This window comes from Cydia pomonella, chromosome 2, assembly GCF_033807575.1.
Source record: "Cydia pomonella isolate Wapato2018A chromosome 2, ilCydPomo1, whole genome shotgun sequence".
NCBI lineage: Eukaryota > Metazoa > Arthropoda > Insecta > Lepidoptera > Tortricidae > Cydia > Cydia pomonella.
The window spans coordinates 2,054,435-2,077,579 of record NC_084704.1 but is presented as its reverse complement, the minus strand read 5'-3'; the positions used below and the strand labels follow the sequence as shown (position 1 = coordinate 2,077,579).

At 39.3% G+C, this 23,145-nt stretch overlaps 3 protein-coding genes across 7 annotated transcripts in view; 1 reads left to right on the top strand and 2 right to left on the bottom strand.

The window, feature by feature from the left end:
* The window catches only part of LOC133531071 (UTP--glucose-1-phosphate uridylyltransferase), a 40,272-nt gene extending 36,900 nt beyond the window's left edge, over positions 1 to 3,372 (top strand). For all 4 annotated transcript variants that reach the window (XM_061869170.1, XM_061869185.1, XM_061869193.1 and 1 more), the window contains 2 exons: positions 111 to 689; positions 1,929 to 3,372. In XM_061869170.1, the coding sequence (XP_061725154.1) occupies positions 111 to 689; positions 1,929 to 2,036 (687 nt within the window). In that variant the 3' untranslated portion in view covers positions 2,037 to 3,372. The remainder of the gene's footprint in view (positions 1 to 110; positions 690 to 1,928) is intronic.
* A 224-nt stretch (positions 3,373 to 3,596) lies between these two features.
* Positions 3,597 to 18,107, bottom strand: LOC133531061 (solute carrier organic anion transporter family member 2B1-like). The gene is made up of 12 exons (XM_061869159.1): positions 17,441 to 18,107; positions 13,885 to 14,061; positions 11,960 to 12,130; positions 11,185 to 11,376; positions 10,613 to 10,804; positions 9,347 to 9,468; positions 8,772 to 8,867; positions 8,056 to 8,246; positions 7,535 to 7,648; positions 6,049 to 6,170; positions 5,530 to 5,670; positions 3,597 to 4,457 (listed from the first exon to the last, which is right to left on the bottom strand). The coding sequence occupies exons 1-12, from the start codon at positions 17,451 to 17,453 to the stop codon at positions 4,312 to 4,314; spliced, it is 1,677 nt and encodes a 558-aa protein (XP_061725143.1). The 5' UTR covers positions 17,454 to 18,107; the 3' UTR covers positions 3,597 to 4,311.
* Positions 18,108 to 18,991: 884 nt separating this feature from the next.
* The window catches only part of LOC133531040 (venom serine protease Bi-VSP-like), a 28,370-nt gene continuing 24,216 nt past the window's right edge, over positions 18,992 to 23,145 (bottom strand). For both annotated transcript variants that reach the window (XM_061869131.1, XM_061869139.1), the window contains 4 exons: positions 22,443 to 22,606; positions 21,561 to 21,662; positions 21,253 to 21,437; positions 18,992 to 20,228 (listed from right to left, as the gene is read on the bottom strand). In XM_061869131.1, the coding sequence (XP_061725115.1) occupies positions 20,082 to 20,228; positions 21,253 to 21,437; positions 21,561 to 21,662; positions 22,443 to 22,606 (598 nt within the window). In that variant the 3' untranslated portion in view covers positions 18,992 to 20,081. The remainder of the gene's footprint in view (positions 20,229 to 21,252; positions 21,438 to 21,560; positions 21,663 to 22,442; positions 22,607 to 23,145) is intronic.

Here is a 23,145-nt window from a genome sequence, read left to right as displayed (position 1 = left end):
GCACCACTGTCGACCTCAACATCCTCAACATACTCCTCAACCCGAACTATCTTATTACGGTCAATTTTTTTTCCAGATCACCATTAATTCTTAAACACGGTTCTTCTCAGGTCACCGACAAAACCAGAGCGGACGTCAAGGGAGGCACCCTAATCCAATACGAGGACAAACTACGCCTCCTAGAAATCGCCCAAGTACCCAAAGAACACGTCGACGACTTCAAATCCGTCAGCCAGTTCAAATTCTTCAACACAAACAACTTATGGGCTAACCTCGACGCCATACAAAGAGTCGTTGAACAAGGCTCTCTAAACATGGAAATTATAGTAAATAACAAGCATTTAGGCGATGGTTTGAACGTTATTCAGCTGGAAACTGCTGTAGGTGCTGCCATGAAATGCTTTGAAGGAGGAATAGGCGTTAACGTACCTAGATCTAGATTTTTACCTGTTAAGAAGACCTCAGATTTACTGCTAGTCATGTCAAACTTATACAGTCTTTCGCACGGGTCTTTAGTCATGTCAGAACAGAGGATGTTCCCGTCTACGCCGCTTGTTAAGTTAGGAGACAACCATTTTGCCAAAGTGAAGGAGTTTTTGAACAGGTTCGCGACGATACCTGATCTGATCGAGCTGGATCATTTGACGGTGTCTGGGGACGTTACTTTTGGAAGAGGAGTTTCTTTGAAGGTTGGTAGAACGTTTTTATTTCGGATCGCTTTGACGTAATCATTGAAAGTCATAATTTAATGGTTGTCAGATTATCATTAGTCATAATTCTGAAGCCGTTAACTTTTCAGGATTGTCGTAAGGTTATCATCTAGATAGGTTAGGTTTGTTTGTTAATCCTGAATAGTTACGCGTTTCTGAGAATAATAAATAAAATAAAATAAATAAATATTATAGGACATTATTACACAAATTGACTAAGTCCCCACAGTAAGCTCAATAAGGCTTGTGTTGAGGGTACTTAGACAACGATATATATAATATATAAATATTTATAAATACTTAAATACAAAGAAAACACCCATGACTCAGGAACAAATATCCATGTTCATCACACGAATAAATGCCCTTACCAGGATTTGAACCCGGGACCATCGGCTTCATAGGCAGGGTCACTACCCACTAGGCCAGACCAGTCGTCAAAAGAATAAACATATTATGTCTAACGAAAATGCTGACAAACAATACATTATGACTTAAAACTTTATAGGAAACAATGGAGACCATTTTTATCTGCGTGATTACCTTCATACAAGAAAAATTGGCATTCGAATAGCCATATTGATTTGTAACTTTACAAGTATCTTGCAATAATTTGGTATGATGGTGGAGCCAGAAGATAATGGACCTCTTCGAAGTTCTTTGGGGCCAGTAAAGTCGGTGATATGTCAATAAATGTGTTTTAAAAATGTAACATCTGGCAGATACTTGTTATAAGAATAGTAATGTCTCCGCACTAGTTTGATAAGACCCAGCCTACCAAGCAAAAAGTCCCGGGTTCAAATCCTGATAAGGGCATCTTTTTCTGTGTTCATCACGAATTATTCCTAAGTAATGGATACTTTTTATGTATTTATTATTTAAGTAGTTATATGTATATAGCTGTATCTTTAAGTATTTAAATAAAAGTAAACAAAATCTACCCTCAAATGGCTCTTTAAGCCAGTTGAGGGTAGATGAAAACATTATATGATCAAATAATGTAGGTTAAAGTCAGGTCTTTCAGTGACAGATCCAGGCGGTTTTGTATTTGGTTGGTTAACCAACGAATGTTATAACTACCCTAAAATGTACAAATTGTTTGTTTACCTAAAGATACAGAGTATAGTATCCGAAACCCAAGCTTTATGGAGCTTACTATGGGTTAACTCAATTCGTTCTACAATATTTATTTATGTATTTCCTTACATCCGTTCTCAGGGCACGGTGATCATCATAGCGAACCACGGCGACCGTATCGACATTCCGTCCGGAGCCGTCCTTGAAAACAAGATAGTATCCGGCAACCTTCGCATCCTGGACCACTAACTTGACATACGTAGTACTTTGCAAAACCAGAGACCAGTTAATGATATGAACCTCTTACCTGTATCGATATTTTGGACCACTAAATCATCTTCGGCAATCTGCGTATACTAGACCTGTAATTATTCATATTATAGAGTATCAAGGCTTAAAGTACGTCTAGATATGGCGAATGTACAGTCAGCATCGCGTATCTGATATTCTGGATAACTTTTCCAAATATAGATAAATCTCTAAAACTTACGTTCAAAAGTATATCTTTTACAGTCTTAATTGTGCTACATATAGAACCATCACTTTTTGTTAAGCTGTTACAGGATGGTAGATACTTTTGACACCTTGTTTGATCCGCTACTTTTGATGCTGACTGTACTGCGGACGCCTCACCAAGGTTCACTAATTGCTTGCATTACGTAGTACGATATGAAGCGCGAACGCAGTGATCAGATCGCAGATCAGATCTGGACGCAATTTTAACTTTGTCGATCTATGCTTTTAAAACGTTAGTACATATTTAATGCTTATGTAATGCAAGTAAAGATAATATCGCGGTTTATTTTAAACGTTTATAATATCATTTTAAATTATTCGATGTTTTAACCGAATAAGAAAAATATACATTTGTGGGGTTTAAATATTTGCTTCCAAATATAGTTGTTATCCGTTTCTTAGGCTCGATAATATGTTAACACGGACTCATCCATTATAGTAATATATTCCGCATAACTATTATTGTGTTAGAGATTATATAAAAATAAAAGAAATACGTCATGTTTACAAATAGTATATAGGTAACTACCCGCGTAATCATGTAGTTTCTGAATAGAATGTTAAGTGTTAAGTATTTATACATATATTTGTCAATTATTTGCACGAATTATTTATATTTGCTCAGTGAAAAGGTATTATGCAAGTTAATTAGTGTATTTGTAACCCCATTTTTATGCTGATATAATAGCAATAGTTATACATATAACTTTAGGCATAAAGTTATTGTTGGTATAAGATTAGTCAATAAAAAATCCAGGACACCTTATGTTCTACAGAATAAGATACTTTTTTTGTAGTTTATTCTTATTTTGAAGACGATTTATTCTAATCTTGCATAATATCCATTAATATGTATTGTAGATATTTGTTAATTGCCAAAAATAAATTTAGCATTGTCTATTTTTAAGTTTTTCATCACAGTAGTTTTAAACAAATGCTGTATTTATGACTTGTGGAACGGGCCAGCAATGTTACTATGTTATTTTATTTTTATACTTATTTGTAGTTTAGAGCTGTATTTGATATTAGCCATGTGTCATCGATTGTTCTAGTAAACTGTTGAAAAGAATGGTTGTTTGATATTTCATTCATTTCCTAACCGTATAAATACTTTGAAATACAATTGTTTGCACACAAATGAAATTCACAAATCTATTCTTATTCTCTCAACAAGCTAACTAAAAAAAATATGTTCTTCATGAAGAAAAACCTAGACTTCATTCATCTAGAGATGAATAGTCGTTATTATGAGTCTGGTCTCTGATAAATAGCGGGATGTGAATAAAAAATATATGACACAAAAAAATATTTATTTACAAATTAATTATAAGTATCCATGGGCCTTAATTAACTTAAAACTATCTGCGTGGTTTACAAACTTGAGCAAAAAACCCTGACTATAAATATTTAGGTACGATTACTCACTTTTATACCTAATTGTCCTAAAATTAAACAAAAAGGTGAATTGCTCAAACGTGAAATACATGCTTTTACGTTGTCTAAGTAAGGTAGAAGTACTAGTGCTCGACGCTGCACTAGTACTCGACATGGGGACTTTATGTCAAAGTGACAAGGATTAAGTTCGCATACAGAAAAATCTTCGTTGTTCAAATTTAACCTATATTTCCATGAAATAAAGTGCCCATGTCGATGACTAGTGCAGCGTCGAGCAGTTACCTTACCCACAACACAAGCCATATTGAGCGTACTGTGGGACTTTAGTCAATTTGTGTAATAATGTCCTATAATATTTATTTATTTATGCTTTTACGTCGATATAGACTTATTTACCTTGTCTGAGTATTGAGAGAGTCAAACGTCAAACCTACCGTCAAATAGTTCGACGATCTCATCATGAAACTTAACACCAGTCGCCAGGGGGGAGGGAAGCCCTAGAGAATACAATTGGTAACTAAATGTATGCCCCTCCCCCTCCCCTCCGTCATCGGCCATAGCAATTGCTAATGGCACCGGCCAAGTTCGTGTGACTAGTTTGCTTAAATTAATGCTATGATATTGATCTAGCCAGACGACTCGCGACTAGACTCAGCGCTCCCGAGACAGCAGAGAAGCCTGCACTAAGGAGTGCCATAGACCAAAGAGATGGGAAGTGAAAGAGGCAGCCTCCGTTAGCTGTGTATGCGCAGCTTAAGTCTGAAAATTTAAAAAAACTTATTGAAGGAGTCTCGGGAAAAAGAATTGTCGCTAACCCCTGTTGACAGGAGTGTCATATTTGCCAGCCAAAAAAATGTCTTGAGGGTTTTAATTTAGAATTTTGTATAGGCGTCGTCATTTTGGGCGCGATATCGTATTCGCGGGACTCAAGGGTTTGAAGATCAAGGACCTCTTTCTCTTACAATTTCAGTGGCAAGGCTAGCGACCAGCGCCGAGTGAACACCGTTGCATCAAGCATCTACGAGATTCGAGAAGCGTGCTAGCTGCTTGCCTATGTTTGCACTTGTTTCGGGTCGTCGATCGATTGTCCACTCAGTCAGCACACCCAGTAGGCACGTGCGCGTTCCCGAGATACTAGAGCCACAGCATCAGATGCTCTCGTCCGTAAAACGCGTGCAACGCGCCGGCCCTTACCCTTCGAACGCTGTATATCATAAACACAAACATAACTCAAAAGCCAAGGTCCTGACCGCAAGGGAGCTCGTAATGTAGATAAACCTTACTCGCAATTGTGAAGGTACTTTAACAGCGTCTGCAATAACACCTAACCAATAACCATAGTCCATAGTTATTCTCGGCGCTATGGGCACGACTAGTAACGACGACTTACGGTGTTTTTGGCATTCAAAAGGTTAAGCTAAATTTCATAGAACAAAACTAGAGACAGGTAAAAACCTATGCTGGCGCCGTCGATGCAAATATTGCACCGTACGCGCTTAAACGTGTTATCTGGATGCAATATCAATTGAAGTGTCGTGCACAGGCTCATAGGCAACAGGCTCTAAGCGTTTTGCTGTTGAAAAGGAACTGACCGGTATGTGGGACAGGAGAGCTGTGACCGCAACCGAGGTCTTGAGGGCCACGGCTTTGTCCTGAGGGCCAGAGGGTGATTAACTAGGAAGTTGTTGGTAATACTCACGGCTAATCAACATGAAGAGTATGTAGCCAGGCATGTGGGACAGGAGATCGGTAACCGCTAACGAGGTGCCAAGGGCCACTGCTTCTAAGGGCTAGCCTGGATACTAACCAGTAAGTCGATGGTAATACTCACTGCTAATCAGCATATAAAGCATGTAGCCTGGTATGTGGGATAGGAGAGCTGTGACCGCGAACGAGGTGCCGAGGGCCACAGCTTTGTCTTCCGCCAGCACGGACCGGACGATCACCATACCCTGCATTAGGAGGGCAGCTCCTGAAACATTCCGTATTTTTTTGCTCTGAAAATTAACGAAATTAAAAAAAAACATCTCTTGTCGTTGCGAATAAATAAATATTATAGGGACATTCTTACACAAATTGACTAAGTCCCACGGTAAGCTCAAGAAGGCTTGTGTTGTGGGTACTCAGATATATGTATAAGTACTTGTATGTATATAGAAAACATCCATATTTCATGCCTCAGGACCAAATATCTGTGCTTATTACACAAATAAATTACCGGGATTCGAATCCAGAACCATCGGCTTCATAGGTAGACCAGGCCAGACCGGTCGTGAAAAGAAAACAATAATAGCTTGTCGGTGCTGGTCTTCTACATTCCAAACAATAAAAAAGAAGCATGAGTCCTCACCGGCCATGGACAGCACCAGCGCGAACAGCAGCTGGTATATGTTGAAGACAAGCCCGCAGTCCGAAAGGGAGCACGCCCCGCGCGCCGCCCGCCCGCCTCCGCACGAACATTCAGAGAACAATCTGTAAGATAGATCAACTTTTTATAGGTACGGAGAGCGTTGTCAGTACGTGGCAATATGATAGCCCGTAGTTTTGCCAGCTGCTCGTATAACGTAAAAGTCACACTGGTCCGTGCATATTGCACAACTTTCTACACCTGCAGCCTGTGGGTTAAGTATACACAAAGGGCATACAACGCTCTCCGTGTTCAATACAACGACGCCTTTAGGGGCTGCTGTGGTTACCACGGTTTTGCAGCGCCTCGGGTATGTTCGCGGAGGCGCGCGTGGATTGGTTTTACGCTACCATGCGCAAGAGGGCTATGTCAGCAGTCTGCCACATGCGCGCCAGCGGCAGCGCTCTACTAGAGGTAGTCGCAGATCGACTTGACTCGCCATTTGTGAGGCACTGGTTGTCATGGCATGCTTCAGTGTCACAAAAATTGATTAAATAATAATTACAGGGATTAATGAATTTATGAGGGACATGTTACTTACTTTTTACCTGAATATGACATTAGTTAATTTAAAATTATATATGAATCGTATTTTTTTATTTTTGTTTCTTAATTTTTATTCTTTTATATTTGACATGTTTCCTGTAAGTTAGTTACTATACGTAGTGGGAAGCGTACGCCTGTCGACGCTTATAGCTCCAGTTAACTCCGGCGGTGTTACAAGCCTATTGTCGACAAAGAAAACTACATGCCCATGCCTACATATGGCAAATACAAACATTGTAAATAGTTCATCTAGATTTAAGTAAAATTATATTGTACGCCTGACAGGCAAATTATAGCGATACTACCAAAATATCTATTATAAGTTGTACACCTATAATTATGCAATAAATGATATCTTATCTTATCTTACAGACCTATGTATAACAGTGTTATTATGAGTGTACTGCACTGTAAGGCACACTTTCTTCAACTTTGATTAGATAAAACAGAACATGCTAAACTATAATAAATATAGGGTCGACAACGTGTATGTACCACATCTGGAGTTGCAGACGTCCATAGGCTACGGTGACTGCTTACCATCAGGCGAGTCGTATGCTTGTTCGCCACCGACGTGGTATTAAAAAAAGATATAAGTTTGTGTAATAATGTATGCCATATGTACCTAGAGGAGTAAAAGACGCTGGTTTGTGTTGCCCTGACATTGAGAATGATACCCGAAATTAAGGGATATTGGAGCATAATTTCTGGCTGTAACTACCTACACAAATACTTTCCGGAACCGATCCCAAAAAATGTTGAAAGGGTCTAGATTTAACAAAATGAGCTGATAGGCGGTGAAATAAATAAATAAATAAATAAATATTATAGGACATTATTACACAAATAAAACATAATGTTCGAATTTGGAAATTCTACTTACAGAAATCCGTTGAGATCCTCGACCTCATGGCAGCCAGCGAGGCACGGCGAGAAGTACGTAGTGGTAGTGTTGATCGTGCACACCGGGCTGAAGCCGTAACTGTCTGCTGAACACCTACGAAGTGAATATAGTTAGTACATTGCCGGGACAGAAATTTCTTGAACACTCTGAATGAGCCCAAGCTTGAAAATACCCTTTCATTACTTGGGTTATATACCCGCATTGCATAATGCACACCGGCTGTTTGTACTCTGCATTGCTCTCCAGTTCTGCAACTGGAACTCGAACTGGAACCGAGAAATCGAAGGGTATTTTCAATCTTGGGCAAGTCCCATGAGAGCTAGTTTAACCCGTGTGTATTGTGGAGTGTAGATAGCAACTGCGGTGCATCAGCTTTTTGGGGCAGCCCAAAAAGCTGATGCACCGCAGTTGCTATCTACACTCCACAATACACACGGGTTAAACTAGCTCTCATGGGACTTGCCCAAGATTGAAAATACCCTTCGATTTCTCGGACATACCCGCATTGCATACTGCACACCGGCAGCCCGTACTCCGCATTGCTCCCGGCTATGTCTCCAATGTTGCAGCTCAGAAGACTGATCACCACTAAGGGCACAGCGGTTGCTATCGCCACGATACCGCCGACGCGCGCCGACGTCGTTGCCTTCACGCCGTCGCTCCGACGGCCGGAGAAACGGGTGCGGAATATCTGGAAGCGTAGAAACTCAAGGATTTTGATACTAGCAGGGAAACAGTAGAAGACGGCGATACAGGGCGGTATGACGGGGCCATGCACTGCAACATCAAACTAGACACCACACTAACGCAGCGTAACCGTCGACAGGACGCCATTTTCAAGCCGCCACGAGTGCGGTGGCAAAATGAGGAAGAATGCTATTTAGCGTGTTGAGATAATTAAATAAAAGCACACCTTTGGAAACAATGCCATTGGTTAACCGCAAACATGGCAATGATCGCGTTGTAAATAGTCGTTACAGCCAGATATAGGTTCAGATTATTTACTTTACATAAAACATTTCGTAAAGGATGTATTAAATTTTGATGTGGGGAGCTGCTGAGAAACTTCTATAAAATAGAGATTATATACCTAGCACATACATGTAAATACAGGGGGCTAGAGTCGGATCGGATGTTTACGTGCCAAATGCCTCTAAAACATCAAAATACACCAAGAAAAACCTAAATACACTTACCGTGGTAAATTAAAACTTACCATGACGAAGAAAACGATGACCAAAGTTCGGAAAATGTTGGTGACTTGGCGCGAAGCGCGCGGGTCCTGTCGTTTGGTTTCAATGTGAAATTGAGCCTGAAACGCAACAATTTACTTTAGCTTTCCTAAAAATGTATAGTTGACAATAAAGCTCAGTACCCCTAGTGTAAATATTTTCGACAGCGAAACGTGACGTACGCGTTTGCGTTAAGTGTCATTTTGTATGAGATTTCTGACTTTCCAAAACGTCCCGCTTGGCGCGCTGTTCAAAAACCCATACAAAATGAGACTTAACGCAAACGCGTACGTCACGTTTCGCTATCGACTACATTTACACTAGGGGTACCTACTGAGGTGAAACCGAACACACACCTAGTTCACTAGCAATGAACCATGTGTATTGTTTTTAAAAGCGAGTATAAATACTTACTGGCAAAGAAATACTAGTATTTTGTCTTTCGCTGTCAAACATCAGTATAGATCGTGTTTCTTGCGCAAAGACGCTGATTAAATCATCTGTCAAGATGTTGAAGGTCTCATGATCTATTGGTATATGTGATACATATTTAACAAACCTCGACAATGTCGTCGTCAAATCGCACGAAGCCGAACACAGCGGCCGAGAGAAATGCGAGCGCGATACTCTGGACCAAAACTATCTTGTTGCGGAGCACGCGGCCCAGTGTTGAGAAGAATTCTGTAATATAATATAAGTACACGGATCTTATTAACAGATCATAACGTTTATTCTGGGTTACATATTCAGCCCAAAGTCGGTTTTCCCCCTGTCATTCCATTTTGTGAGTCCATAATTAGACGTTATTGGTAGATATTGACACCTTAAGTACCATAAAATGGAGTGACTAGGAACAAAGCCGACATTTAAACCTCGACAAAAAATATTTATACGTGTGGCACGTTGATTTTTATACATAAAAAATAGTCCAGCCGTGTGAATTTTAGTTTTTTAATGATTATCTATTGTTTAATTTCATAATTCTAAAGATAAACACAGAATAGTGCGAAATCCCACCTCACCTCGTAGTTGGGGCTATAGGGTATAGCAATAGGGTGAGATGGGAAAATGTATGGAGTGAATTAAATTAAATTAATTTTTTTTATTAGTTAATCAAAACAACTTACATCCTATATTAGTACTTACATAAAAACACTTATAAGTAAAACATTCGGATTGTAAATATCGGATAAGCTTGCTGATTAGATTAGACGGAGAGCGAATCAAGCGCTCTCCGTCCCACTCTTCGCTCATCCCTATCGCTCCTCTGCCGCATCACGCATGATGGGTCCCCGCTGCCCTGGTTCCGGTCCTGGACCCATATCTTATGCCTTCCACTTATAATGTTATAATTTGGCTAATCAGTGTTGCCCCATAAGGAAAAAATATGCCTAAAAGTATAATAAAATTACTCTTAGAGCAACCTGAACCAGAAACTCAAAGTACCCCCCTTCTGCCCCCTAAATCCCTATTCACCTCATATTGCGGTACATAGCCCTTGTAGTAAACATACCACTGGCTAACCGCAAATGTTTCTCTAGAATTCTGCCCCACGTATTTATAAATAAACAATTGCTGTAGGAAATTTCAAAATCAGTGTCTAACCTAACTTAACCTAAACAATTGATATTCCTATCGAAATTGGAATGTAGCCATTGGCCTACCTTTCTTTGCTGACCATTTCACCATCTTATTATATTCTATATTTTATTCAAGATCTTACGTCTCAGGAACAGAGTGAACAGTAGTATCGCGAACATAATCGTCAGCATGGAGAGGGACAGATGAGAATGCCACCACACTGTGACGGTGTGAGTTCACTTACCTTTGCTGACCATTTCACCATCTCCCTTATGCTGGATCTTGCGTCTTGGAAACAGAGTGAAGAGTATCGCGAACATTATTGTCAGCATGCATAAGGACAGATGGGCGTGCCACCACACGTCCCGAGTGGAGGACGGGGTCAGCCAGTTGACACCATTTAGACCCAGGGAGAGACGGATTGTGATCAGTATTCCTGGAAAACAAATTGAGTATATTTTGATTAATGTCTAGACTCACTTCAATTTAGGTGTTAGTTTGTTAATCCTACCGGCTGCGCCATGTAAAAGTATTGGGAAATGCACAACGAAACCACGACCGCTGCTTATATTGCTTTATTTTGTTTTTAATTTTGTTATTACGTCGTTACAACTTACCCTACATCATAATCTACCTATAATAAGTACTGACAGGCTCGGATTGCACGATTGAAGTTATGGGTTTTAGAGTCAGGTAGACTTTGTTACGCTAGTAGGTATGTTGGTACCAACATCGCAATGCATTATCTATTACATTAAAAATATTATTCGAAATAACATTGTCTCTATTTATAATATCGGGTGAACTCTGACTCACCATAATGGTATGCTCCATGCTCAGGCTCATGATCGTCTACGTAAACGAAGCCATGCGCGAAAAGACTCAAACGCGCAAGGACGCAAAACGCGGCAGTCAGACACAGCATGGTGACGCGAGGGACCCAGGGATCATCTTCGGGGCTTTCTGTGCTCTTGTAGTACGAGGTTATTTCTTCGCCACCGCATAGCTCTGTAAAAAAGAAGTAATAGGCTTCAGACAACGTCTCAACGTCTGTGACTGATCGGTGATCATCGGATATTTTCTACACAAAGTTGAAGAGCACGGCAGCTAGCGGACGCCTTAAAGCAATTCAACCGGTGTTATGCATGTTAGTTATAAGATGTAAAGTTTTGAAAAGATGTGTCCCGCCGAGTTTCTTGCCGGTCCATATTGGGATACCCTCCTCCAATTGAGGGGGGATTTAAATCTCGGATCAGAGGTGCAGGGTTAGAGCCGGTGTAGCTTTATTTGACGTTCATAAGCGCATTGTAATATGCCTACTTGGATAATAAACTATCTTTATCGAATCTCGTTCTAAAGCAGTTAAATTTTTTAAATTTTCCTTTAATTAAAAAACATTTAGCATCAAATCGAGCGATTTGTCATACATAAAATGCATCTCGATGCTGAAAAATGGATCTCACCCTAATAAAAACTAGTTTTGTGCGTACTTCTTGTTGAAGCGAGGTGAATCGTTACTGTCGCTAGGCTGACCGCAGACATAAATGAGAAATACCAAGAATCAGGTTAGGTTAATAGCCTCAGAACTTACCCACAGTGGAGTCAGGAGTGTCTTTAAAAGGAAAGGCTAGCACAAGCAGGCCGGCTGCAGCGGCCGCTGTTAGCCAAAAAGATAGGGCGAAGTTTTTTCTGGCTTGGCCACACCACGCAATGAGCGCGCCTAGACCAAACTCTACTAAGCCAGCGCCGATAGTCACCCAGTCTGAAAGTCCATAGAAATAAACATTTAGATAAATATTTATATTTGAATATTTAGTAGAAGGACAATATATTCTTAAAATAAGAAAAGAGCCATATTTAGCTACAAACTAAGAAGATGTCCGCTTGACAACAACAACCCACCGGTATCAAAGTTATTGATTTCTTAGCACTTTCTGAAGAAATTCATTCATTTGTTTTAAGATAACAGAAAATGCCCAGCGAAAGAATATATTTAACCCATTCAGGGCCCGTGACTCAGCGTATGGGTCATGTTCAAACAGTCGCGCAGGGCCCGTGACTCACATGTGAGTCGTGAATAAATTCTGATTTCGTCATAAACAAAACGTAATATGACGAAATAATATAAGTATAATTTGAGCTAACAACCATCTTTATTTTATTATTTCATAGATTCAATATTTGTAATTGTTTTTTTTTTTTAATTTATTGTTTGTAAAAATGGACATGTAAAAGTGCCCCTGTGGCCTATTTGCTGAATAAATGTTTGATATTTGATATTTGATATTTATAAGGCATGTTGAAAAACATAATTGTAAACATGTTTTTTTTTAGTGAAACAGGGTCTAGAATATTCAAGTTTGGTTTACTGGAAGTGTAATATAGTAAATATTCTGAAATTCGAGATACATACGTGTCCCAAGCAAATGGATAAATCTACATTTCAAAAATATCAAAAATATATTTATGCCTGAAGTTATTGACATGACTCAAGGTATGGGTCACCGTGGCCTGGCGCTAATTGTAAAAACTACACATATCTTCATAGCACGCAAAAATAAACTTTATAACTTGGTTTTAAAGCTTATTTCATGACGAAACTCGTTGCAAATTCTACCTTTTTACAATGGATTACTGTTTGGATGGTAGCAAGCAACATTTCTAAGGACCAAACTTATTACCATGCCAATATTTTTTTGTTTCATTATAAAAACAGGGCGGCTTAAACAGTCACCAACTAAATGGTATATTGTATTACCGCAATAGTGTGTGAGAAATATTTAAAAGAAAAGATTTTTCTAAACATTTTCGTGGTAATAAGTACCTACTATAATACATTTTAAGTGCTCTATTGTTTATATTATAATGACGTTTACCAAAACAAAGTTCATGACCGGCCACATGTAAGATTATCGGAGACACTTGGACAATAAACAATGGATGCACCTGGGCGGCGGCGGATTTAGCGGCGGTATTATCTTTAACGTGGTATTTTTGACATAAACTCAAGAAATGATTCACCCCATCCCCTCTATTAGGATGTATTTTAGAGTAACATGGGAAATTATATTTAGTCACGATTTATTCGTTGGCGACTTTATGCTCCTCTCTGTGCTCTTCAGTGATTTCGTATTTTTTGATTTTTGTGACCTTGGCTATGGATATTATATGAAAATAACAGCGCCCTCTTGACAATGATCATCTATTTCTGATCAGGCTTTAAAATGTTCATTCTTAGTTTCTTACAAATATCAACAAATTAGTAAATATATATATATTTTAATATGAACAGTAAACAGTTGGTTAGTAAAAATGTTGCATAATATTGTCCAACGGACCGGATTCATAAGCGGCAATTTCTTTGACGTTCGCGCCAGGCCCCGAGACCCATAAGCTGAGTCACACGTTTTAGCTGAAAACGGTTTGTATGGTGGCCCGGCGTGTTGTGTACGCTTCGCGGTTCGTGGCCATGAATGGGTTAATAACTAAAGCGTGTTAGTATTCGACGAGCCTTACCATGAGTACTCTCCAGCACATGGCCCATAGCTGCTTCTCTTTTGAGCAACAGGGTGACATTGGTGTCGAGAAGCACAAGGATCAGTAGAGCGCCCTGGAGACAGAGGCCGAAGAAGGGTGTCGTCAGGATGTATGTGCTGAGAAGGTGCCATAGCTTGAGTAGCGGCTGTGGGACACCTGCAATTAGGGAATATTTAACTTCAACTTCAACATTTATTCAGCAAATAGGCCACAAGGGCACTTTTACACGTCAACATGGAATTTATATACAAGCACATCAACAATTATAGTTATAGAGTTTCAGCCGATATAACAAAACACGTGCTCATTATTTTTTCCTGCTCTCAAACATATACTCAAACCAGCCATTACCTAGCAAGTTGCTTGAGCATCACTTTCTATAGGAGTTAGAAGATTTAGTAATTTTTTAGTACTTTGGATTTGGAGGACAATTTCTACCAATAGGTTGAGTTTGGACAGCTAAAAAAAATACGTGTCCGTATTTTAGACTACTCTATAACATATATAAATATAAATCAAATCGGAACCGGACAGTTGGGTACCTTTCCTTGTTAGAGATGTAAAAAGTCTCATAAATGTCGAATTCCATAAAAAACTAAAATAATAATAATACTAAAACACAAAAAGTTACAAAAAAAAAACTAAAATTATTTAGACGTGTAAATATCTCTAAATGTCAGAACTAAATGATTTTTTATCAAATTATCATTAGAGATGTATAGAGTCTCTAAGAGTCAAAATTCAGTATAATTAAAACATTAATTAAGATAAAATAAACATACGAGAACCGAATGAGGTGTCTCACTGTAATGATACTCAAAAATAAAGTTAGCTTAAACAGACCAGTCTCCACAAACAGCGTATCTCAGCCAGCACATTTAAAGGAACAAATGTAATGCAAGGCCATTTAATATCTGTTTTGAGACTTTTGAGTACTATTTACTCACTGAAAGGAAATAAGTTCTTTTTTATAGTAAATTGAAATGGATACCAATACACTCAAAAAAGTGACCAGTACAGTGGGGGACTCAATCTTGGAGTCAATTTTGTGGCCAAATAGAATGTCATGAATATTTTGCAGAAATGTTAGACGTGCAATTGTTTTCTAATAAAAACAGTGTACTTGTCCAGAGTCGTAGTATGTACGTAAGCGTCACGTGTTTGATAAACGGATTTTAGCTAATGAATAATAATTAGATATTTATCTTTTATTATCTTATCACAGGGGGCAATTACGTGTTTTTGTTTTAATAACTCTGACAAATATTCGTGATGACCACAGAAATGAATGCCCTTAACTGGATTCGGACTAGGCTATGAGGCCATTTAACGCAAAAACTCACGCAAACTCTATAGAAAGTATGGTGTGGATTCTTTGGTGTGGATTCAGTGGATGTGTCATGGATCAAGTGATTAATGTGGGCATTATATATAATGCCCGGGCATTATGAATAATGGCAAGCTGTATCGGGCCAAGTGATAAATTATTATCTGAACTTCATTATTTATCACATTGTCTGAGCCGTTTGTGCAACTGCGAGCAACCAGCACGATCTGTACCCCTAGTGTAAATTTAGTCGATAGCGAAACGTGACGTACACGTTTGCGTTAAGTGTCATTTTGTATGAGATTTTTGACTTTCCAAAACGTCCCGCTTGGCGCGCTGTTCAAAAACCCATACAAAATGAGACTTAACGCAAACGCGTACGTCACGTTTCGCTGTCGAAAATATTTACACTAGGGGTACAGATCGTGCTGGTTGCTCGCAGTTGCACAAACGGCTCAGACAATGTGATAAATAATGAAGTTCAGATAATAATTTATCACTTGGCCCGATACAGCTTGCCATTATTCATAATGCCCGGGCATTATATATATAATATATAATGCCCACATTAATCACTTGATCCATGACACATCCACTGAATCCACACCAAAGAATCCACACCATACTTTCTATAGAGTTTGCGTGAGTTTTTGCGAATCCAGTTAAGGGCATTCATTTCTTTGGTCATCATGAATATTTGTCAGAGTTATTAAAACAAAAACACGTACTACTAGGGGTACTGAACGGCTGAATTACATAAAAGCGTGGGCTAATAGAAATTACTCGAACGTAATAAGATTTACCTAAGTACATGCTACATGTTCCATGTGCAAGAATCAAGATTTAGGAAATTAAAGCAGAAGCTGCGTATTAAACATTCATACATATAATACAGCGTGTATTTTTGATATAACCACAAACTTAAACTAGAGCCAAATAACACTTGACCCTACTCATAGTGTTGTGTTCCTGCCGGTGAGTAAGGTTGCCAGAGCTCAACGAGGGGGGTGGGGTTAGGGTCGGCAACGCGCATGTAACTCCTCTGGAGTTGCAGGTGTACATAGGCTACGGAGACTGCTTACCATCAGGCAGGCCGTATGCTTGTTTGCCACCGAAGTAGTATAAAAAAAAAAAAGTTATGAACGATATGTAAGTATGTGATTCATCGCCTAGTACTCACAGTACAAGCTATGCTTAGTTTGAGGGTAGAACAATCTTAAAATTGTTTTACATGACATAAAATGAATTGTTTTTGCTATCTTTTTTTTCTCATTTTGTTTTGTGGATTGATAGAGTTCCCTATTCTATAAAAGCTATTTCTTCGTATGGTCTACATCTCATAAAAACCTTAAACTGAGTTACTAAAACGTACGGTATTTTCGTAACTCGACGAAAAATCACAAATTTTTTTTGTTCCTTTGAATTTCATATTTATTCCGCCCTGGTTTTTATCTAAATATAACAATAAAAACTTTAGTAGTAGCACCTTTAGCGCTTAGATAATTTTTTTCTAACATACACAATAAACAAATTTTACAGCTTTGATATTTCGCCAAACTGCAGAACAATTTGTTGACGAATTAAAACACTCGTTTCTTAACCTATTGTGTTCGCTTACATAAACTAGGTAAGCTATAATAATGCACTAAACCTAATTGTGAGCCTGTTGTGTGTGTAACCTAAGAGTTGGGTGTATTGGGGATGGGGTGGGAGGAGGTTACCCAAGCTGCCCAGGACCGGAGTCAGTGGAAGAAAATGGTTCGAGCCCTACACCCCAGCAGGGGGTAACAGGATGAAAAGAAGAAAGAAGAAACCTAATTGTGAATCAGTTTCTATTCTATCTAATTATTTACTTGGGTTCCGTTTCGCAGAGTTCTCTAATAATGTTATTTTTAACTTCTTTTTAAATATTTGTTTAGATGGGCAGTCACTTTCCAGGGGAATACTGATAAATATTCGTGGTATTAGGTACTTTCGCGTTCTTTGTCCGCAATAGTTACATGCTCTCGGTTTGTCATATTTATTACGTACTAAGTTTCTTAAATTTCGCATAAACGCATTTTTGGCTCTATTTTCACTACCACTCGTGTCATTCAAAGGGTTACGTGTTAACTTTATAGCTCTAGAGCTTAGGCCTTCTGCTAGGTGTTTTCTACTAATTTCACTATCCTTAAGTATAAACAAAGTGGATAACATTGTCCCACTTACCAGAAGCTGCCATTATCACTTCACACCAATTCCTAGACCACTTACACTCTAATTCCTATTTCACACTAGATTTTTATCTAGTGTGGATAGGATCTACTTCTATACTACGCATGAGAACTGTCACCGATCAAAACACATTCGTTTCCATGGACTTGCGTCGATGAATTGAGCTTATCGAGGCTTATCGCCATATCGGGAGATAGCGGCGATCACTAACTAATGTATCTTCCGGCGCTCTGGCTACTTCGTTTGTATTTTGGTCATTTTTAGGGTTCCGTAGCCAAATGGCAAAAAACGGAACCCTTATAGATTCGTCATGTCCGTCTGTCTGTCCGATTATGTCACCGCCACTTTTTTATATAATTATTAGGTATATGGAATAACATCCTCTTAAACCTTCGAACGGAAGAAAAATGCTCACTTGCGACAAGACACACAGAGATATCTCGATAATCCTGCACTTCGATGGTCTCGTACATCTAATAATCCAGCACTTAAATAGAGACGCAAGTGATCATTGTACGTCCAAGTCACACTGCCTTCTCTTTACAAGTGGCTAAAAACCATATATTTGACGACCTGTATGGCCTAGTGGGTAGTGACCATATGAAGCCGATGGTCCCGGGATGAAATCCTGCTAAGGCATTTATTCCTGTGATGGACTTAGATATTTTGTTCCTGAGTCATGGGTGTTTTCTATATAGTTTTTAAATATTTGTACTCTGTAAACAAACCGCCGTGTCAAAGGCGTAGTGAAAAATTACTCAAAAAACTGTATAAGGCATTATGTATAAGTTACTCTATGGTTTACAGTTTACAATATGTGCCAGTGCTGCGCTCTGGCGGCAGAACATTGCAGTAATACCCCCTATTTGATCTAGAGTTAGACCAAGATATAGCAAGTGCAAGTGAACATAACTTCATAGAAGATGGACGTTTAAAATAACCCGTGCACCGTCTGGGCTCAAATCGGTGCCAACTTATCTTAGTTTGATTCTATTATAATTTTGACATTACTTGCTCGTGCAGCTTGCTCGACGAGTAATATTCGATTCCCACCGGCTGGAGTCGGGCCGCGCCGGAGCACATTTTCAATGTGCCTATACATTATGTATGGCAGTAGCAATGGAATCCGTCCGGAGCCGTCCGCGTCCGCGAGCAGCCGACCTAATGTGAAATGGCTTGCGATCGTACTAATGTGAAATGCGCTCCGAATCGGCCCGCTCGGTGGGAACCGTACTCGTACGTTGCAAGTAACTAATAACAAATTTGTAAAAGAACATCATATATTGCACGTTTTACGAGATAGAATGAATAGGCAAGTATACATTTTTAATGCCTATTAACAATGGAATACAATCTATTTTATTAATTTAAAAACAAACATACTTTACTATTTAACACAAAACATGATGACTAATTAGTATAAAACTATTAAAACCGTTGTGATTAAACGAGGTAAAACGAGGAAATCTGTTTTGAACAACACATTAATCGGAATGTGAGAAGATAAGATTATGGTACTAGAGAGGTATACATCAAAATACGGTATTATATTTATAAAATAAACTTTAATATCACTGAGTGCATAAACATAAATCCTGATTTCATAAAAAAAACCTAAATTAAAGCTACACACAAGCTACCTTACTACACATAAGCTTAATTTAAATGCCTACTTATACTAATAAATAAATATTATTATAACAAACAATTATAATGTATTGATTTACAGTCAAAAATACTGGATAGAAATATAGATAATTTTTAATCTTATATTGTGGACACAATATAAACATTTAATAGGTATGAAGTAAAAAATATGATAGCTTTTCTATTTTAACGTTGGATTAAATAATGGCCTTAATCGAATTTGTTAAGTTCCTTTTCACAAGATACGAATTGCAAGTTCAATAATATTACACATACACTCCTATGTATGACTCATAAAACATAATAACATTATAACTATTGTATATACAACCTATGAATTTGAGATTTGACGTAAATTTCGCCTAGTTTTCGTGACAGTATATGTTATAAAAGTTTAAGTTTAAATTATTATACTGCAACTGAATAAACGGTATAGATTACTTAAGTACTCTAGAATCAAAGAACAGAGAGCTATAGGAACCGTGCGCGTTGGAGAGTCTGCCATCTTGTGGCCTGAATCGGAACCATAAACATGCACATGTACACATCACGTGTTTTCTTGTGCATAGTAGGTTCTGCCATCTTGTGGGCTACATCGGAACAAAAAACATCACATTTACGCCTCGCGCCAAAAATCTGACGGCTACTGTGCTGCCTCCTACAGTTCATGCACGCTCCCTATAACAGAGTGCTAAAAAAACTATCCCGAGGCAAATGTAGTTTTATTGCAGTTTTTAGCCTTTGTACCCCAGGGAATTAAACTGCCAATTTGATTATGATATTAGCGATTCACGGACGATCGTTGTATACATGGAATCAAGTAACGCACTATTAACTATTAGTTTAATAGCCTATCCCATTCCGCCCTTTGTGAATACACTATACATATATACTCAACTCTCTGTATATAGCTCTTTACTTTCTGGTCAAACATTTATCCCGCAAAACATTCATGGAGTGTAGTTGCTAATTACTACTTCCTATCGGTTCAATTATTCGCCACAGTCTCTTCTATCCAGGGCACGAAATTGGTGACCCTAGTGTACACGCCAGGGAAGCCCGCCTCGGCACATTTCTTCCCGTAGGACACTACGCCGATCTGGTAGAAGAATGTGGTTCGCGTTTCGCTGTTGTACTGGAAAAGGAAAATATTGGTTAAATTCAATAAAAAACTAAATACGGACACGAAAGTTAAACACTGTTAGAGATTCTAGGATGTTGATGATGTCTTTGAATGTACTCATGTCACCAGCGAAGAGAAGTTTTCTTCAGCGAAGATAAGTTTCCATACCCTACCCTATTCGTGATGGAAAACTTCAGTAGTTACCTATCTTATTGTCAATCATAGAAAGCTTGGGTCAAATACACACGGTTGACTAGTTTGTCTTCTTCAAATCTGGACGCATGGACAGTCACAACAATTTGCAATTTAGCATCATAGAAAAATGTTTTTGGCAACTTTATACTAGTCAGAATTATTAAAGTGGTACGTACAATAGGCTGCATGAGCGGCCCCCCACTGTCCCCCTGGCAGGCGTCCTTCCCTCCCTTCTTGAAGCCGGCGCACAGCACGCGTTGATCGATCACTTGCGCCATGTACGAGTAACAGTTAGAATAGAGTACTTACAATAGGCTGCATGAGCGGCCCCCCACTGTCCCCCTGGCAGGCGTCCTTCCCTCCCTTCTTGAAGCCGGCGCACAGCACGCGTTGAACGATCACTTGCGCCTTGTACGAGTAACAGTTAGAATAGAGTACTTACAATAGGCTGCATGAGCGGCCCCCCACTGTCCCCCTGGCAGGCGTCCTTCCCTCCCTTCTTGAAGCCAGCGCATAATATGCGTTGATCGATCACTTGCACCTTGTACGAGTAACAGCTAGAATAGAGTACTTACAATAGGCTGCATGAGTGGCCCTCCACTGTCCCCCTGGCAGGCGTCCTTCCCTTCCTTCTTGAAGCCGGCGCACAGCACGCGTTGATCGATCACTTGCACCTTGTACGAGTAACAGTTAGAATAGAGTACTTACAATAGGCTGCATGAGCGGCCCTCCACTGTCCCCCTGGCAGGCGTCCTTCCCTCCCTTCTTGAAGCCGGTGCACAGCACGCGTTGATCGATCACTTGCACCTTGTACGAGTAACAGTTAGAATAGAGTACTTACAATAGGCTGCATGAGCGGCCCTCCACTGTCCCCCTGGCAGGCGTCCTTCCCTCCCTTCTTGAAGCCGGCGCACAGCACGCGTTGATCAATCACTTGCGCCTTGTACGCTGAGTATGCTTGAGCGCAGAAGTCGTTGCTGAGAACGGGCAGTTGTAGCACTTGGAGGTGTGTGGCGGACGGACCACCTGAAAAAACAATTAATACATATTATATGGGGACAAATCCACCTACAGTGATATTCATAACGAGATTCACTTATCAACTATTTATTATGCAGGGTTAAAAGGAAAATAAAGAATAATACTAACGGAACTCCGTGTCACCCCACCCGGCAATGAGCGGCGTGTAGTTCTCGTAGCTGCGTGAGCGCAGGTCGCCGCTGCGCGGGATACAGATGGGCTGGATCAAGTCTGAAACAAGTGACAGGCCGTTAATGGATTTAGTAATTTGTTTACCAGGTCACTTGTTTTTACCTGGACACCTTGGTACTTTATCGAATCATTATTTATAAATCCGACTACTAACTGTGCCCCTAAATACCTTTCTTTAGAGCATTTTGTTTAGTTAGAACAATTATGGGCCTTACTTAGATAGCTCCATGTGAAGAGCTGCAGAGTGTACATGGAAACAGAGTAAGTTAAACAACAAAACAAATTCTTCTGGACTACAAGCAGGTAGAAGTAATTATATAGAAAATCCTTGCTAGGTTTCATGATGGAGAAACTGGGGAGGTTTGAGTAGCGCTACCTCGTTTTTCACGCAAAATAGGCACAATGATTGTAGATTTGCGGGAAATGTCTATACTTTGTGTCTTTAGGTACTTAAATAAAAGTAAACAAAATCTACCCTCAAATGGCTCCTTAAGCCAGTTGAGGGTAGATGATAACATGACATGATCAAATAGTGTAGGTTAAAGTCAGGTCGCTCGGTAACAGATTCAGGTGAATTTGTATTTGGTTGTGTAACCACTAAATGTAAACTATACGAAATTTTACAAATTGTTTGTTTACTTTTATTTAAATAACTAAAGATAGAGTATAATATATAGAGATCGCTCTGTAGCGATAAGGCCGCCTGTTGTTTACCTCTATCTTCATGTTTTTATGTGTTTCCATGTACATTTTTTTTCAGAGATTGTGCAATAAAGAGGATTTGTATTGTATTGTATTGTATTGTATATATAGTCTTACTTGTAAACTGCACGTTGCGAGATAGAACGAGGATGCCGATGTCATTCGTGAAAGACTTGGGACTGTACTCCTGGTGTTTGACTAGGGTTTTGATGAGCACGTCCACGGGAGTCGCGCCCTCATCGTCACGGGCGAGGTCCAGCTCTCCCAGGCGGACAAGGTAGCTGGAAATAAAATTAATATAATTCAGTATAAGTATTTATTTCCTAATAACTAATTTACTAATATTAAACACATACACACTAAAAATAAACAATACTAATCTTTAAATAAAATACTAAAAACTATCCCACTGCGGCATGGTGCCGCAGATGCTGTCAGCATTTCCTCGTTGTGCCACAAAAGTACTTCAGACAGAGCGAGGAAACTGCCAGTTCTGCGATCACCGGTGACGTTTGAATAGTTCCTTAATACCTAAGTTATGGAGTGTGGAATTAAGAGGAGTGACATCTCTTATGGTAGAACTGTTGCAAAAGTGTCCGGCTGTCAGCTATACATAATAGTTCCAAATCTCTCCAGAGTAGCGCTAGAGTAACTAAGAACCTAGGCGCTATTGACGGAGTGAAGTGCGCTGTCTATGATTTGATTTTTTTGTTCAAGTATTCTAGGTATTGTAGCGCCACCTATTTATGGTTTTTTGATGGCACTTTTTGGTACATGGAGATTTATTTCCTTACCTCCACCTTCCGTAACCTAAGTAGTT